The sequence below is a fragment of the Dromiciops gliroides genome, chromosome 1 (genome assembly GCF_019393635.1).
Source record: "Dromiciops gliroides isolate mDroGli1 chromosome 1, mDroGli1.pri, whole genome shotgun sequence".
Classification (NCBI taxonomy): Eukaryota; Metazoa; Chordata; class Mammalia; order Microbiotheria; family Microbiotheriidae; genus Dromiciops; species Dromiciops gliroides.
Genome location: NC_057861.1, coordinates 265,106,963 through 265,126,505, shown reverse-complemented (window position 1 = coordinate 265,126,505; position 19,543 = coordinate 265,106,963). Strand labels below are relative to the sequence as shown.

The 19,543-nt window shown below is 37.8% G+C and overlaps 1 protein-coding gene across 1 annotated transcript in view; it reads left to right on the top strand.

Annotated features, from left to right (window-relative positions):
- The first annotated feature begins 272 nt into the window (after positions 1-272).
- SDR16C5 (short chain dehydrogenase/reductase family 16C member 5) overlaps positions 273-19,543 on the top strand; it is a 33,126-nt gene continuing 13,855 nt past the window's right edge. The window contains exons 1-3 of the mRNA XM_043977465.1: positions 273-357; positions 7,153-7,499; positions 17,804-17,935. Of these exons, the coding sequence (XP_043833400.1) occupies positions 7,167-7,499; positions 17,804-17,935 (465 nt within the window). The 5' untranslated portion in view covers positions 273-357; positions 7,153-7,166. The remainder of the gene's footprint in view (positions 358-7,152; positions 7,500-17,803; positions 17,936-19,543) is intronic.

Here is a 19,543-nt window from a genome sequence, read left to right as displayed (position 1 = left end):
TCTTGTGGGCCCCACCGCAAGGGCAAACTGCTTGTTTTCAAAGCTGGGGGTGGGGGTGGTGATGGTGGGGGAGCGAGGAAGGAAAAGGGAGAGAGACGGGGACGGAGGGATGCTACAAGAAGTTTTGGCAGTTTAGATGGTGCGCGCCTCTGCTGCTAGTCGAGCCTGGGGAACTCACATGACCAACAGTTCCCAAGTCCAACACCAACAACTTCAGGGCGCCCATTCCAGGGCAACATTCCAAAGCTAAAGCGCAGGCGCAGGGCGTCACAGCCTGGGGTGTATACGGTGTGAGCTATTGCTTCCACTAGGAGGGCTTCAGGAACGGTCTGCGTCCAGAGCTTCCAAGAGCTGCAAGTAAGTGGCATTAAGTGGATGTGGTGGAGAAGGTGATGAGCAGCCGGGACTCTAGCTTCTCTGGAATTGTGTGTGCCGAGGGTTTGTAGACGAATGTTCTTGAGTGCCTCTATCGGGCTAAAGTTGGGTTTCTGGGCTGGGGGAAGATCTCCTCGACTAAATTCAAGGGGGGAAATGAGAAAGGGAAGGGGAACAGGAGTGGCAGATTCCTATCCTGCTTTTGCCTTCTACAATCCTGAAACTCTTCTTCGCGTCAGAGGTTGGTTTCTTGGTCTCCAGTCTAGTTGATTAAAGTAGTAAGGGAGTTTCCCAGTCCCCGAAACTTTTAGCTTTGCTAGTTATGCAGTTTCAGATATTCTGTTTGCTGATGTCACCCAAGCATTCTGAGTGGAAGCAGAAATAACGAAGAGGTAATTTACTAGGTGTGTCAGGGAGATGTAGCTAAATAAGTAATGGGAAGTAAACTTTATTGATGTGGAAAGGCTAGTCCTTTAAACTTCACTGCTACACACACACACACACACACACACACACACACACACCCCTTGCACATCTCGTTTAATTTAGAATGCTTATAGTGCTTTTGCTACAGTTTAGTTTAGCTGGTGGGAACAAAGGAGTGTTGCAGGACTTCCCCACTAAGGTGACTCAAAGACCAACTCCATGTACTGCTGATGGCTGTGGTTTCTCTGCTTCCCCAAATCTTCCTCGCCACCACTCCTACAAACACACCTGATCGCTCCTCCGCCCACGGAATGGGTGGCTTGGGACGTGTTTGCTGGGGTTTTTCACCCGTTTTCTTTTTCAGTTAACAAGCATTTATTTTCTCTCCTTACCTTTCCCTTCTGTAGGTCTCCTCCTTTTTCTTCCCTTTTTCATGTCCCCACCTACTACCCCATTCTCTTGCTGCTTTCTGTAAAGGTGCTTAGAGGGGTTGTAAATCATCTTTTAATTAAGATAACAGAGTAGTTGAAAGTTAGGCAAAGAACTCCCATTCTTTTCTGGACCAGAGTATACAGAGTAATTGCTGGGGGTTGAGATAACTTGGTATAGGTGAAATTTCATTAGATAAACAACTGAGATCTGGAATCTAGCTGGGCCTCAGTTCCTTCATTCAGAAAGTAGTAAGCTTCGATCTACATTCAGACTCCAAGAGTTTTACTCCATCAGCTTAAATATTAAAAAAAAATTTTAAGAAACTGTGGAAAAAAAGAAAAGAAAAAAGAAACAAAATTAAGTCTTAAGCTCCTAACTTTATGCCATACCCCCACCACACTAGGTTCTGAGGTTACAAAGACAAAATCAGGACAGTCAACAACTCCAAGTAGCTTACATTTTATTGGGGCATCACAGCATGCATTAGTAAGGGAAGGAGATATACTGATAACTAGGGGAGAATTGGGAAACACTTGTAGGAGAAGACACTTGAGCTGTCTTAAAGGGAGCTAGGAATTCTAAGAGACAAAGGTTTGAAGGGACACCATGCTAAGTATGAGAAATAGTTTGTGCAAGGCACAGAATTAGGATATGGAAGGTCAAATTCAAAGAATCAATCAACAGGCACTTATTAAGCACCTACTAGGTGCTAGCCTCTGTCCATTCAGAATCAGTCCTTGCCCTTGAGGAGCATCAATCTAGGAGAGCCAATAATATATGCATATGTAAATCGATACCGAATGGAATCAAAGTACCCAAGAAAGGCTTCATATTGAATGTGTTACTTAAGTTGAGCCTTGAAGGAAGCCAGGGATTCTAAGAGGGAAAGGTGTAGGAGTGAATCCCAAGCATGGGAGACTGAGAGGGAGAGGGCTGGAGACAGGAGATGGAGTATGAGTAACTAACTGGAAAGATAGGTTGGAGCCAGGTTGTGAAAGACTTTAAATGCCTAACAAAGGAATTTCTAAAGGAACAAAAAGTAGGCTAAGATGGTTAGAGTATGGGAGAAAAAGTAATATGAAGTTGGCCTGGAAAGACAGGCTAGAGGCAGAATATGGAGGACTTTGAATACCAAACAAAGGAGTTTCTCTCTTATCCTCTACGCAAGAGGGAGCCACCAAGCTTCTTGTTCAGAGGCTTGGGAGAGGCAGGATTGCATCTCTAAATTTCTCTTTGCCTACACCCAGCTTTGCTATCTGGAAGATGCTCATGATTGCAATGAACTCTACCCTCCTTCTCTCAGAGCTCTGCCAAATTCATTGCCACACCCATTCAGGTACACAAAGAGGACAATCAGGATTGTTCTAGAAACAGTGATGAAATGAAGTCCTGAAGCCTCTTGTTCTCCTTCCACCTATTTCCTATATTAGAGGTTATTTCTACCTGACTCCCAGATGATTGGTGTCTTCTGGGTGCACAAAATCCACTCTTGATTCCCTAGAACACCTCATCCTGGCCTATTTCCTTGGAGCAGCATTTGAAGATTACTGTAATTTTAATTACAAGGGCATATAGGGTTCAGGGGCAGCTAGGTGGCGCAGTGGATGGAATGCCAGGACATCTCATTTTTCTACTTTCGAATCCAGCTTCAGACTCTTACTAGCTGCGTGACTCTGGGTAACTCGCTTAACCCTGTCTTGCCTCAGTTTGCTCATCTGTAAAATGAGGCAGAGAAAGACATGGCAAACCACTCCAGTATCTCTGCCAAGAAAACCCCAATTGGGCTTGTGAAGAGTTGGACAAAACAAAATTTCAAGGAACATATTTCACCTACTTAAGGGGGGGGGGGGGGGGAGACAACTTATTTTAAGGACTTTGTTATCTTAAAATCTATAGGAATGCTGCTGCTAATCACATTAAACCTTTTCCTCCCCACCCCTTACCAAACAGGTTCAGCTATATTTTTTTTAGAATTTCATTTATTTGAATATGCCTGAAAGTAACATTTATTAAAATTAAAAAAAAACAATTCAGACTAGGTCCTTTATACTGAATTTAAATTGGTTCTTACTGTATAGGCAATATATTCCCTTTATAAACTACAATAAAATGTATAAATGTAACAATTCAGTAAAGGAATGTATTTAGAGTGAAGGATACTCAAAATATATTTTAAGATGACAAAAAAAGTAAATTATTGAAAGATGACATAATAGTCTAGACTTAATGCAAGTATATTATCAAGCCATATATACATATTATTTTTTTTCTAAAGGGAGTCACCTTTCTTTAGGGGCAGGATAGTGGCAAATTACTGAGTAGTAACTCAAGTTTTTAAAAATATTTTTTGGCAAGACTATACACCTTAATTTCTCTGCCTGAGTTCTTTCATCTGTAAAATAAGGGGCTTAAGATAGATGACTTCTCAGTAAGTCCTATACTGAACTTAATTTAACCTTTACTTGATTGTGAATCGTTGGCACCTCAAGATCACCAAGAGAACCCAGTGTTCTATTATGAATAAGTATATTGTTTAAGTGAGATCTATCCCCTTTTATCTCTTCCCATCTTGATTTTTCTGTGCTATCTTGCCACTATTTCTCTCCTCTCCCCTCACCTTCCTCCTTTTAAACCCCTCCACCAAACTTATTGCTCCTTTTTCTCCTCTCCTCTTCAAAAACATTCAGGCAGGCAGAAAGCATTCAGTATGTACTTAGCATGAACTGGACACTGTGTCTAGGAATACAAAGACAGAAAGTCAAAGATGTTGCACTCTAATTCATGAGAGGACCTGTATATACCTAGTCATGTGCAGGCTCTAAATGGAGTAAATGGATGATTCACTGAGTAATCACCATACTCTGAAGTTAAGATGTTTCCTACGCACCCTGAACCCTGTCCTGTGACAAAATATGTCACAGATAATTGAATTATTTGGGTCCCAGCTAATTGAAATCACCCTCAAATTTGGTTGGCAAATTCTCTCTGTGCTCTCATAGAGTGGGGGATGAGAGGGAAGGAGAGAGAAAGAAAGAAAGAACAGAAGAGCATAACAGACAGATCACTGAGGAAAAGATTGTGCCTGAGAAATAGGGTAAGAAAAATTGGTACAGCTAACAGTGGATAAAGCACCGGCCCTCGGATCAGGAGGATCTGAGTTCAAATGCGGCCTCAGACACTTGACACTTACTAGCTTGTGTGACCATGAGCAAGTCACTTAACCCTCATTGCCCTGACAAGAAAGAAAGAAAGAAAGAAAGAAAAAGAAAGAAAGAAAGAAAGAAAGAAGAAGAAGAAGAAAGAAGAAAGAGAGGCAGCCTAGGTGGTGCAGTGGATAGAGCACTGGGCCCTGGAGTCAGAGTACCTGAGTTCAAATCCGGTCTCAGACACTTAACACTTACTAGCTGTGTGACCCTGGGCAAGTCACTTACCCCCAGTTGCCTCACTAAAAAAAAAGAAGAAGAAGAAAGAAATCCCTGTTGACAGGGGCAGGCTTTCTGAGTTATATATGAGATATATACTGAGTTTCTGCTTACTTAAATTTCTGCTAATATCATAAGGATATTTGACGATTCATTCAGCAAGTATTATGTGCAAATTAAACAGTGGGAGATAAAAAGATACTTTAAAGCCTAATAACAAATGATGTCTGTGTAGATGAAAATAGCTGGTATGGTATACATGGAAATTAGCACTTAGGTAAAGCAAACGATCTTGTGCTAGGTGAAGGTTAGTCTTAGAGGGACTGTGACCAGAGTCAGAACAAGAGGAAGGAGAGGAGAAAAATCTCCTAGGGCAATGTTATGTGTGAGCTGGAACAATCCAATGAGTGACACTTTTTAGTACTTTAAGAAAATAATGTTATATATTTTACAAAGTATTAGAGCAATTTTATGCTGTGGCATATAGGTCATTATTTTGTGTTATATCAAGTTACCTGAGTACACTGAAGGTTTAGTGCCCTTCTATAATTATAATTAATACCCAGAATGGGCAGTTTTCTTACCTAAAATATATGAATGCCTTGCCCAAATCTGACTGATTCAACTGAAACTCAAAGAGAAATATTTTTAATTTTTTCAAGCTTGGGAATTTTCACATAACCTCTGGGGAAGTTATGGATAGAGTGCATTGTGTATCATTGCAGTGAAAGCCCTTTATAAAAGTCTCCTTAGTGTGAATTGGTAGCTTTATTGTATGTGTAAAATAACACAAAAAGCTATAAGATCTTGGAAATCTGTTTCAGCTCTATGATGTTATAAGGGGACAGAGGAAATGGCAGGGGTGGGGGAGGGGCCGTGGGCCATACCACTTAGTGAAGCATACTAGCTTAATCATTTTTTACTTTAGAAAAAATACAACTATCAACTTTTCTGAATAAACTGCTCCATACCGAAAACAAATTCACTATGCTTATTTATAGATACTAAATGTATGGTGTTAAATAAGCTTTGTGTAAAATTTTATTATGCAACATTGTTTTCCCTTTGACCTATTTTTCTTGCTCCTCAAATTTGTAACTGTATAATAATACGCCCAACTCCAGGGAATGTTGGGACAATCCTGAAGCACTGTTACCTGCTTTATTGATATGTAGTGGTCATTTCCTCCCTTAACCTCAGCATGGCACTAGCCGTTGGCAACACTTCCTTTTTTTTTTTTTTTTTTTTTTTTAGTGAGGCAATTGGGGGTTAAGTGACTTGCCCAGGGTCACACAGCTAGTTAAGTATTAAGTGTCTGAGGCCGGATTTGAACTCAGGTACTCCTGACTCCAGGGCCCGTGCTCTATCCACTGCGCCATCTAGCTGCCCCTTGGCAACACTTCCTAAGCCTCAACTGCTTCTGTTCCACCTCCAGTAGTGTTCTTTCAATATCCTTCCACGTCTTTCCACTTGGACTTGTCCTTTCAGAAAAACTGAAACTAAAGCCTTAATTACTGTCACCATCTATAAAGAAGGTAGAAGCCAGGTTTAATTTGATTCAAACAAAGAGATTAACTAGACTTAAGTTAATAAATTTCTAATTGGTCTGAGAGATTCTGTTCTTCATCTCCATCATGAATCCCAAAATTTCTGACCTGGATAAGGACCTCAGAAGTATTCTAGTACAACTCGTACCTAAGTAATACCCTTCTGTTGTTATTCACACCTCCATACCCTTCTGTATGCAGTCAGGTCCAACTTTTCCCCTATCTTAGCAAAGATAATATGGGAATAATTTGTTGTTTCTTTCTCCAGCTTATGTTACAGATGAGAAAACTGAGGCATACAGGGTTAAGTGACTTGCCCAAAGTCACAGAGCTAGTAAGTGTTTGAGGCCAAATTTGAACTCAGGAAGATGAACCTTCTTGACTCCAGGTGCAGCACTCTATCCACTACACCACCTAGTTGCCCAGAATCCCTTCTACAGCATCCCTGACAAATTGCTATTCAGCCTTCTTCAAAGATCTCTGTCAAAACCCAAATGATAAGCAAGTGAGGCTTGGGCCAGGACCTGTTAAATGTAAGAGGGAATCCACTGTCTCCTTAGTCAACACCTTCCACTTGGTAGAGCTCTAATTATTAAGAAATTTTCCCTTACATATTGAGCCAAAATTTGTCTCTTCATGACTTCTATTCATTGCCCTTCCTTCTGCTTTCAGAGATTAGAACGACCTCTAATTCTTCTGCTATGTGTTACTTGAAGACAGCTTTCATGTAGGCCCCAGAATCTTCTCTTCTCCTAGCTAAATATCCCTAGTTGCTTCATCCAATACTTAGCATGATCTCCTAGCCCTTCATCATTCTTGTCACTCTCCTTTGGAAACTTCATAATTTGCCCAGTCTGTCAGTGTCTTTCTAAAAATGTCACTCAAATCCAGTTTGTCAAGGAATGCCTTTTCCAGAATATGGTGCCCAGTAAATTCATCTCTTTTTATAGGCATTTGCTGAAATATGTCTTCCAAGATGAAAGCCATGAAGGATCTGCTCATTTTGGGTGGCAAATTTATATATACCATTTTGGAGGCTTTCCTTCACTTCATAGTTCCAAGGCAAAAGAAAAACGTTGCTGGTGAAATAGTCCTTATAACGGGAGCTGGGAGTGGAATTGGACGATTATTAGCCTTAAGATTTGCCCGTCTGGGAGCTATTCTAGTTCTCTGGGATATCAATTCAGAGAGCAACCAGGAAACTTGTGAATTGGCCAAAGAAGCTGGTGCATTGAGAACATATGTCTATACCTGTAACTGCAGCGAAAGGCTGGATATTTACCGAGTGGCAAATCAGGTAAGTCCTGCATATCACTCAGTTCCTTTACGTTGTAAAATTATATCAGCTACCCAAACTTTTAATTAGTGATTTGACCAAAATTTGCATTGAGATAGTTCTCTATAATATAGTAATCTAGTTTGGCAAACATTAAGTGCTTACTATATGTGAGGCATTATACAGTTATCCCTTCCATATCACAACTTTCCCCACTGAGGTTTCTATATATCATGGGTTGGCATAAAAAATTAAATAGCAAATTTGGGGGAGTTTTTTGGAAGCCCCAGACGATGCACAAAGGCCAGCAGACAACACAGAAAGAGTTTAGAATCTCAGAAATGCATAAAATATAGGTATAGTATTGTATAATATCAACCTGTTTTATCTTTTAATATAATACAATTCAGACTTCTTCTCTGGTGTGAAAGGAGGGCCAAAAAATATTACAACTATTTTCCAGATCACGGGGGCACTACACCCCTAACCCCTGAGATGTGGGAGAACCATACTGGGTGATGGGTATACAAAGTTAGATAATGAATGATACAAGCCATGCCCTCAGGACCTTACAGACTTATTCATACTTATTATGCATCTACCATTAGTTTCCAAAGTGATTTAAATTGTTTTGTTACCACTTGTATGTCAATACATATAATCAAATCTGAATAATTTATTTAGCCAAAAATCTCTTAATCCAATTTTACTTCTAGACAGGTCATTTATAGGGAAGGAGAGTTGCCCAATAGACCAGGGCCATAATTTGATGAAGCACTCCCTTCCATAATTCCACATACCATCATCCTATACCTTTTCTTCCATGCACCCAGTTTTAATGAGGAGAGAAATGTAAAATTGTGTAAATGTTATTTTGCATCATTGTCCTATAACATGGTAAACAGTCATAGTGAGAAGAAAAGCTATCAAAACATAATTCCAGCTGTGTAAGATCCCTTCTTTCCAGGCCTCCTCTGCCACTTCTGTTTCCAGTGGGAAAAAAGCCAGGCAGGGTGTACTAATAGTTAGCTGGTCTCTTTGCTATGTAAGTTTTGTCTTTTATTTGAATGATTAGTTTTATGCTATTTCTTGCAGCCAAATTTAGCTATAGGACTCAGCATAGTGATTGACACATAGTAAGTGCTTAACTTACTATAACTAACTGACTACAGATCAGAATTTAGTATCTGAAGGGCACTTGAATTGCATTTGCAACATTTTTTTCAACTGTTCTTGAAACTTTAGCTGTTGCTACTTTATATGTCTTCTAAAATTTTGTTTATATTTGAGATCATAGGTTTGAATAATGGCTGTGTGACCCTATTGATGATAACCTATATATTCTTAATTCAAACATCAACACTACCTATATTCAGGCATTTACAGAACTAGCATAAGGTAGACCATTTCAATGTAAGGTTTTGGTTTTTGGTTTGTTTGGTTTTTTTAACATTCCTTACTTTGCTTTATGTATTTAAAATTATATTGATGCTTTGCTTAGAAAACAATAAAATATAGGCACAGTTCTATTTTTTAATCCCACATTCTTTTCTTCTTGGGAACCTAAGAAGAAAATTGGCTATGTTTTCTGAATATAAGCCACAGGTCATTTTCATATCATTTGCCAGTTTAGTCATGTCTTTCTCTCCCATCCCCATGCTCTCCCTGAGCAATTGATTGTCTTGTCTTGCTTATAGGACCTTATAATTCTAGCCATTTGAGACCTTTTTACATTCTAATGAGCTGTCTCAGCAACCTTTGTCATCTGGAAATTTGATAAGCATGTCTTCTTTCTCTTCATCCAAGTTGTTCATAAAAATGATGAACACAATAGAGCCATGTGACCAGGCACTAGAGATTTCTCTCTAGGCTGACATCAATTCATTAATCAGCACTCTTTAAAAATGATCATTTAACTAGTTACAAATCTATCTAACCTCCATTTCTAGAAGGATATTATAATTATGTTCCTTATTAAAATCCAATTATTTTCTCTCTATAACTTTTCCCTGTTCCATTAATCTACTAAATATTTCAAAAAGGAATTTTGGTTAGCTTGGGATGATTTGTTCTTAGAGAAGCCATTATGGCCAGTGATGATTGGTTCCCTTTCTAAGCGCTTACAAATCAGAGATCTGATTATCAAGTCTAAAATTTTTACTGAAATCAATGTGAAGCTTATGCGTTGATCTAATTTACAGAATCCATCCTTTATTCCTTTCTGGAAATTAAGACAATGTTTTTCCTTATCTCATTCTCTAAAACTTTAACCATTCTTCACCAGTTCCTCAAAGTTAACTTACAATATCTTCTCTGTGGATTTCTTTTTTGCCCTGGGTTGCAATTCATCCCCCTTGAAGTCTTACTCTTATGCTTTATTGTTATGTTGAGAGAACCATTGTTTTTTGAAGGCAAAAAACTCTGGCAGATTCTACAAAGATGAAAAGGATTGAGATACAACCCTAGCAACATACTGAGTCTTCTGTCTAAGGACTAGCCTCATTATGTATGGAGACTGACCTGTTAGTGAAGAATTCTTTGACCATGGCAGCCCATCAAACAATGAAAAAGACAAATTTACCACTGTGGTGATAGTGGAAGCAGAAAAGTGAAAAGGAGAATGAAAATACTATGATGCACAGGTTTTTTTTATTATTATTTATAAACATTTATTTAATTTTTGGCACCCATAAGGTAAAATCTTTGACTATTCACCAGCAAAGAATGTAATAATATGTCTTGACATTCTCCTTGTAAATGCCAAAAGGAAGTCGCAGCTAAATTGAAGGATAACTCTGGTTCTTTTGGAGAGGCAAAGAGGAGTTTAAAATGTTGACTTTGTCATACATGCAAAGGGAATGAGGAATATTGTGTTGCACCGCTCATGATAAGCATTTGCGGGGGGAAATACCATGAAAATAATCACAGTTTATGCACCAGCATAAGCAGTAAACTATGAGAATATAGAAAATTTCCACTATTCAATAAGAGCCTCCAAATTAAATCAATATATCCTTTAATTGACTTAAATGTAAATATAGACATAGAAGAGAATGTTATATGTATGTATACATGCATATTCAATTGATTACAAAAGGACTACCACATTGTTAAATTATATTTATGTCTGTTTGAATATTATTAATTTTATTTTCTGGGTTTGGTTTTGTTTGGTTTTTGGTGCTTGCCTTGTGCATGGCCTGCTGATTCTCTTTTGGAAGAAAGTATTCATGATAAGGCATAATCTTTCCACATGGCATACAAACCTTTGACCTTATTTCTCACTCTTGAACCATGTTTTTATTTTTATGTGTGCGTATAAATATAACCACATGCACACATAGATGTGTATATATCTATTACTATTAATTGAGGTAACTCCAACTTAATCTATTTAAACTATTTCCTATGGAAGTTTAACTAATGTAACTCAATTGACAAAAAAAAAAAGAAAGAAAACTAAAAATACCTAGGAACTATTTCAGCCAGAAAACAATTAGGAGCATATATGTAAAACCTTAGAGTTTATTTTGTCAAGTCAAATCAATAAGCATTGATTAAGCCATTCTATGTTCCAGACACTGTGCTAAACACTCAGAATACAAGTACAAGCAGAAAAATAGTCCCTGTCTTCAAGGAGTTTACACTCTAATGGGGAAATATAATATATTAAAAGAATCTGGGGGTACCGGGAGGAAGATTTTCATCAAGATAGAAGAAGTCTGGGAGGAGAATTGAGTGCAGCCTGTAGAGGAATGAAGATATGGGGGTCCTTGGCATCTGAGGTGCCAGCTAATCAGAGGGAGACACTGCAAGAATAGAGTTTTTCCAGTGTGTGAAGTCCAGGGCTGCAGTGAGCTTACAGGGTGTAGAGGTTTCTGGGTTATTATTGAAAAAAAAATCTATAACGAAAATCAGGAGTGCAGCCTAGAAAGGAATGAAGACTAGGATCTAGTCCAATCTCCTAATTTTACAGATGAGGAAACTGAGACTCAGAATGTAAACTGGATTATTGAGCATTATAGAGTAGAATGATGGAAGTTTATGAGTAGTATCTTCTCATAAAATAGCAAGAAACAGAAAAGAGAAAAATAGGTTTATGTAAAGGTTGGCTAGAAACCCCACTAAGTCAGATCTTTATGAGAGCATTTAAGGATAAAACTAGAAAAAAACACAACCAATAGATGAAAAGTGAATATCTACTAATATTTCTATGACAAAGTCTTTTCCTCATTAGTGCCACTGAACATAGTATTTGGACTTTAACATCATAGTACCTGGTTGTGTTCTGAATAAGAAAAGTAGAAGTGGTTCTAGAAGAGCAACTAGAATAAACCAAGTATACAAAGAAGAGAGGTATTTTTGAGGTAATAGTTTTGAAGTGATAGACTTCATAATAGCAAATGCTTAAGGGGGGAAAAAAATCACAGATTCTATTACTTTAAAAAGGCAATCAAGAAAATACTGCCAGCTTCCCACTCATAGACCTATGTTTCCCTCTCTAAAAATCTGAGAATAAAATACCCAAGAATCGAAGGCATCCTTGATGATAATATGAAAAAGGAATAGGTAGTCATTCACAAACAATATCCTACCACAGATCATATCTTTACAATAACACTCTTGGCTAAAAGATACAGAGGATTCACAAATCCATTGTATAGACTATGAAAAAAGAAAAGATTTATTAGAGAAAAACTCTACCTTAAAGATTCTCCGGTGAGATATCTCCTATCAAAAGTTAAAAATCATACAAAATTCCTTGGAAAAATATAAGATAACTCTGATTCTATTCAGGAAGCCTTTATTAAGTGCCAACTTTGTGGTAGGCACTAGAGTAGTTGCTGTAATTTCAAAGACAAAACTGGAAATGTCCCTCCATTTAAGAGCTCACATTCTACCAAATACAACCTTTTGATGAATAATAAAGAATAAAATATATGTTTGTTAAACTCATTTTTCCTTGTCAAAAACTATGTCAAGTGCGATCTAAATCAAAAAGGAATCCCTATAGATGAAGTCCTCTACATGATCTTGTCTGCAGATGACCTTATACCAAGCAACAGTCCCTGAAGTATTGTAAATCATCCTAAATTAAATCTATAATCTCTCAAACTGATTTAGCCTAACTATCCATACTAGAAAAACAAAGTAGATGAGGAATAAATATCATCAAGACTCTGACATGTGGTTGGATGGATGACCCATAGATATAGTCCATCAGTACATATGGTTTAGTCAGATAACCTCAGATGCATGAAGCTGGGTCCAGAATTGAATAGAAGAGTAGGTTGGATTGCATTTGGGATATTTTAAAATGACCTGAATAACATTAATCTCCTTGAAGAAAAAGAAACCCCTTTTTCTAATCTCAGTATCCCTTTGATACTTGGTTGTGACACATAGATCACTGTCTCTGAAGAATTAAAGTTACAGGTCACTCTAGAGGGAAAGGAAAGGCACATATTAGGCATGAGTATGCCACCAGTAATGAAATGTGCAGGAGAAGTGGTTTAAAAGATAATCATCTGAAAGCTCTTTGCCTGAAAAAGATCACAGAGCAAGAGCAAAGAATTACCAGTGGATTGCCTATATGCTGCATTATTACCCACACGGTATCAGAGAACTAGGTTCTACAGTGGATAGAACTTTGTACTTATAGTCAGGAACTCTTGAGTGTAAATCTGGCCTCTTACTAACATGTCTAGCACAGAGACACTTATTAGTTGTGTGATCCTGAGCAGATTTATGTCTGCCTCAATTTCCTCAACTACAAATTGGAGAAAATAAAAGCACCTACCTCCCAAAATCATGATAAAAATCAAATGGAACATCTGTTTAAAAAAAACACAACTTAGCACAGTGCCTGGCAAAAAATAGGTACTTCTGTTACCCTCCCCCCCCCAAAAAAAAAGACCTGGAAGACCAAGCATGTAGTATATGTTCCACTGTAGATTTGCAGGATTGTTTATTGACTATTAACTAACTGAAGATGAGGACAGAATGAGGAGGTACAAATGGATTACAGTCTGTATCAGTGAAGGGAGTACCCACATTGATAGGATCTAAAATCACTTGGCATAATGATGAAAGTAATTTGTGAAAGTCAAAAAATGGATTCATTTAGAGCAATTAGTTTTCCTATTTCCTCACCTTTAATTTTTTATCATTTGTTCTTCTGTAATCAGTTTTAAGAGATTTCTCTTTGATAGAGAAGGCAGAAGTCAAATAAGTGTTGGTTCTGCTTCCCCTCAATTATACCATATTCTACCAAGCAGTCAATCTCTCCCTGCTCTTTGCTCCTAACATACATGAAATGTACATTAAATCTTTTCCCCCAAAGTTCTGGCTCAGCTCATTGTGGGCTTTAGCCTGACTGAGAGAATTCTTACAGGTCTGTACCATATTTTTTAACTTTGATCCTTGAACATTTCTCCCCCATTTATAACTATTGAAAGGGATAACTGGGTAAGCCATTTAAAAGTTTCCTTTACTTGACACTTCTCCAAGCAATCTCATTCTTTGCATACAACGAAGATACATTTGATTCCAACAACTAAGTAATAAGTGCCTAATAGGTGCAAGGCACTAGGCTCCGTGGTAGAGAAGCTGAAAACCCTCAAATGTTGTAACAAATAGTTATAAATATTTTCTGAGCATCTACTGTGTGCAAAGAAACTGACTAGACACAAATACTAGATAAGATGTATTCCCTGCTTTCATGGAGCTTATAGCCTAATAAAGAGATAAGATAAAAATAATAGCTGATAAATATATTTGAGAGAAGGGGTGCAGGGCAGTGGTATGTGAGACCCAAGAGGAAGTGTCATTATCAAGAGTAAGGATCAGAGAAAACTTCATTGAGGAGGAAACTTTTTTTTGGTTTTTTGGGTTTTTTTGTAGGGCAGTGAAGGTTAAGTGACTTGCCCAGGGTCACACAGCTAATGCGTGTCAAGGGTCTGAGGCTGGATTTGAACTCAGGTCCTCCTGAATCCAGGGCTGGATTGTGCCACTTAGCTGCCCCCAAGGAGGAAACATTTTAATTGAACTCAGAATAAGATTAATAATAATTTCCAAATGATGGATAGGTTAAAAAAATTCAGTAACATTTGATCCTTGAAATGTAGAGATTTATACTAATCCCCATTTCAATAGAAATAGTCAATCTATAAACATTTATTAAGTACCCGTTATATGGCAGGCACTGTGCTAAGCACTAGTGATAGAAAGAAAAGTAAAAGAGAATCTCTCCTCTCCAGGAGCTCAATATCTAATGAGAGAAACAGCATGTAAAACTGCTGTGTCCATGTGTGGCCCCTAGATCAGCCAAATTAAACTTTAATTTGGAAATGTTTAACAAAATAAATAAAAGTACAGTACAACATAGATAATGTTCATTTGTGCTCTTGTTTTTGTAAATCAGTATGCAGCTATAAGGATCTATTTGTATTAGAGTTTGACATCACTAGTTTAGACTTGGCCCTTTGGGGTGATCTGTTAGGGTCCCTTTTAGCTCTGCGAGTCTTTGAATCAGATGAATTCCTGCTTAATACAACAGATATGGATGGGAAAATCCTTGCTAACCTGTAAGTAAACCTTATATTTAACTCTTGTGAAAATTTCTTTTTTCAGCATAGGCAACAGAAGAGGAGAAAATGAATGCAAGGAAACATCTTAACTCAAATTACATTTGATAGTGTTCACTTTCCACTAATGGCATCCTGTGAAAGGAGTTCAATCACATTCAAAGAGCATTTTGCCATGTGATCATTAGACAGGAACGTTGTAGGTTCCATTGTCCACTTTCACTTTCTCAGAGATTCTTAGAAGGAAGAAAACTCCAAAGTTTGGGCCTCAGCATGCTTCTGCTTCACATTAAGCCCAACTCTCCACATTGTAGGAAGGAGGGGCTTGAATAGATTGCTGGGAAGCCCCCACAGAGGCACTTGTATAGTTAAATGCAAAGTAAAAAAGAGAACTAGTTTGCATGTATTCGTATAGAAGGGAAGAATTGGGGTAGAACTGTTCATATTACTGAAACACTTGTCATGCCTTGCCCTGGTACATTCAAAATATAATTTTATTTATGGAAATTGATTTGCCTAACTTTTAGGAATGTGCTAAATTATTGTAAGTGAAACTGCCACAGTTTCCTGCTGCTAAATGGCCGGCATAGAAAGGAAGCCTGGCCCCATGTAGGTGTAATCACTGGTTCCCTTGCCAGATCAAAACAAAGGTTTCCTTTCTTCCCTTTCCTTTCCTTTCTTAGACTGGGTCTCCCCATTTCTCCATCAGGCTAGAAGTGCAGGGGCTACTCATGGCCTGATCCCACTATTGATCAGCCCATGAATTTCGACCTGCTCCATTTCCAAGTTCAGTCTTGCTTCAGCAACCTGACAACCTCTCCTGACCCTCCTCTGGGGACTCATATTGATGCCAGACATAGTGAGAACACTTGATCAGCTTAGCCCACTGCAGCTCAGAACTCCCTAGCTCAAGATATCCCCTAGCCTCATCTTCTTCCCTATCCTCCCTATTAGCAGGGATTAAGAATAGGTGTGTACCACCATACATATCCACAAAGAGTTTTTACCGGAACAGCATCATTCTCCCACCTTTCCACTTCTTAATTCAAATGGACTGACCTGGTTATTTCCAACCTTAATGTCAATACAATTTTGACTTAGTCATTTATCATAACCCTTCTCAACAGCACCAAATCAAAGTGTTTTCCATGCTCTTTTTTTTCAGTTTTGTCTAAAAGAAATAAAATAGAATACTACACAGTGAGATAAAATTATCTTTGCCTTACTATGCAACCTCTTAGATTTACTTCAGGATACAGATCCAATAGCTTAGAGTCAGCCCCAATTCTTTAACTCTGATGCTATTAGAACACATTTGCAGTAATAGATTTGATAGATAGCAATTTCAATTAGTTTCCATAATACCTGCCACACACAAACTGTGCCCTGACTGATTTTGCACTCTTGTGTATATACCTCTTGGTTTCTGGGGCACCTGTAGGAAGAGATGATAGTGATAAGAAGCTAATCTGTATTCATACTGGAGATCTTTCCGATAACAACAGGACCACTTCAACTTGCAGTTGTCTCCAACTTCTTGACTGAGTGTCAGTCAAGATGAAGATTGTATGATAAATTATTTGTGGGGGCGAGTGTGACAATGTCAGTTCAGGACCTATAATTTCATCAACATGGAATCTCCTCTACCAAGTCAGATCAGCAATTTCACTGTAACTTACACAGAATTATAACCTTAAAGAATTGCCTGAAACACTGAGAGGTTAGGAGATTTACCCACAGTTACAAAGGTAGTTTTTCTCAGAAGCAGGACTTAAACCCACATCTTGTCTTCATTTCCAGGCTGGCTCCCCACCCCCTACATAAAGCATACTACTTGTATTTGAGTACTAAAAAATTACTACAGCACAAAAATAAAGAGAGGTCTTTTGCAGTTTTTTCTACTGACAAACTCTTTCCTAAGTAATATTTAAAGAGTCTGTAATTTTACTGATATGGGTACTCCCTCTGCCAATTCAGGCTACCAGCATGGTTCAGTGGAGATAACAGGAGTTCTGGAGTCAGAAAATGGGTTCTTATTCAGCCCCCATTATAACATATGTAATCTTAGACAAATCACCTTATCTCCTTGGGCCTCAGTTTCCTCTAAAATGAAGAGATTGTACTAGATAGCTTCTTAGGTGCCACCTACCTCTAAATCTGGGCTCTTGTGATACTATGAATTCCCTCTCTAGTGCCATAGTAAATGTTTTCATGATTGCCATGGACAGAAAAGTTCATCCCCTGGTAGCCAATATTGTGATGCTAAGACTCTGAATTTACCTAGGCTGGTCTCTTATCCACTGTTGGGCCTGTAATTAGGGCCTTTGGAACTTAGTAGGACTTAACAGAGATTGCATGTTCCTGATAATAGCTTTCAAAAACCAGAGTCACTTTAAGGCAATGGTAAAACTTCAGAGTAAGAAATCAATGGAGATAGCACAGTGGATAAAACACTGCCCTGGATTCAGGAGGACCTGCATTCAAATTTGGCCTCAGACACTTGATAGTTACTAGCTGTGTGACCCTGGGCAAGTCACTTAACTCTCATTGCCCAGCAAAAAAAAAAATATCTATCTATCTATCTATCTATCTATCTATCTATCTATCTATCTATCTATATATATATATATATATATATATCAATGGAGGGCCTTCAGTTCTACTCTGGTTCACTAGTTAGTGAAATCATGAAACTCATATTACATAACAAATTGCTTCTTTTTGTTTTCTCCTATCCAGGTTAAAAAAGAAGTTGGTGATGTCACCATCCTTATTAATAATGCTGGGGTTGTAACAGGAAGACGGCTCCTTGAGATTCCAGATGAATGTGTGGAAAAGTCATTTGATGTGAACTCTAAAGCACATATCTGGGTGATTTTCTTCATGTTCTTACAATGTCTACAAAACTGTCTTAGCATCCAAGCGCCCTTTTGTAAATTAAATTAGTCAAGTTGTTTTAAACAAATAATTATTTATTTTCTGGCATTTGGTAATAACTTCAAAACTCTCTGAAGGTAGTATAATTCAGAATATTGGTTCTGAATTATAGGATTACTGCATCCCAGGTGTCATCTAAACCTCTGATATTTTTTTTTTTACCAGAACTATGAGTTCACTGGTATAGAACCATTGGGCTAGAACTATGATTTCACTGCTGTAGGGAAACTCTAGTGACAAAATACTACTCTACTAATGCAGATTGGTGAATGCTTTACAATTTGTAATCTTACAAAGTTGCCTGGGTCAGCGAGAGCTTAAGTGACTTGCCTATGTCCACATAATCAGTGCGTGTCAGAGGTAGAACTTGAACTTAATCAAAGGTCAGTGCTCTATCCTTCATAAAGCTAGGTGGCATAGTGGATAGAGTGCTGGCCTTGGAGTCAGAAAGACTTGGGTTCAAATCCTCCCTCAAATACTTCCTAGCTACATGACTGAGGAGGGTAAGTCACTTAACCATGTTTAGCCTCAATTTCCTCATGAGTAAAATTATAATAGTGCTTACTTCATAAGATCATTTTGAGGCTCAAATGAGATAATATATATAAAGTACTTTACAAATCTTTAACCAATTAAAAAAACAAATAATATTTACATGTCACTTTACAGTTTTCACAGGGTTTTCCCCATATTACCTACCTGAGATTTTTTTCTGGTCCCCCAACTTTTCCCGTCTTTCAAATCTCTGTTCACCTAGACAACAATATGGTACAATGGATAAGTATAATGGAAAGAACACTGGAGTCAGGACACATCAATGATAATCCTGACTCTTCATAAACACACCATTACTTTAGGCCAATTATATAACCTCTTTGGGTTTTAGTTTCCTCATCTTTAAAAATAAGGAATTCAGGGGCAGCTAGATGGCGCAGTGGATAAAGCACCAGCCCTGGATTCAGTAGTACCTGAGTTCAAATCCGGCCTCAGACACTTTACACTTACTAGCTGTGTGACCCTGGACAAGTCACTTAACCCCCGTGGCCCTGCAAAAAATAAAATAAAATAAAATAAGGAATTCAGACTAAATAACCTCTAAGATTCCTTATTTTCTAGATTTCATTCTGAAGCTGTCCTCTTCATACCATTCCCTGAACCATATTGTCTTCCTGTCTTTAAGACTCAATTCAGCCAAGCCCTTGCCAGAAAATCCTCCCACACTAATGTCTAAGTAGGTTGAAACTTGTAATAATAAATTATGACTAGAACATCCATAATTATTGTACATACACTTGTACATATTATACATGTACATATACTTCACCAATTACATTAATCTGTTGATATGATTGCTGAGGGAAACTAACATTTGCAGGTTGAGCCTGCCCAAATGTAGAGAAGAGATTAATATAAAGACATTTTCATTAACATATTGAACTAAAAATGAAAGGTTGTTGATAAAGATCATAAATATCATTAACTCAATTATTTCTGGATGTGATATCTTCAAATTGATTTAAAAAAAAATAGGTAGTATTACTT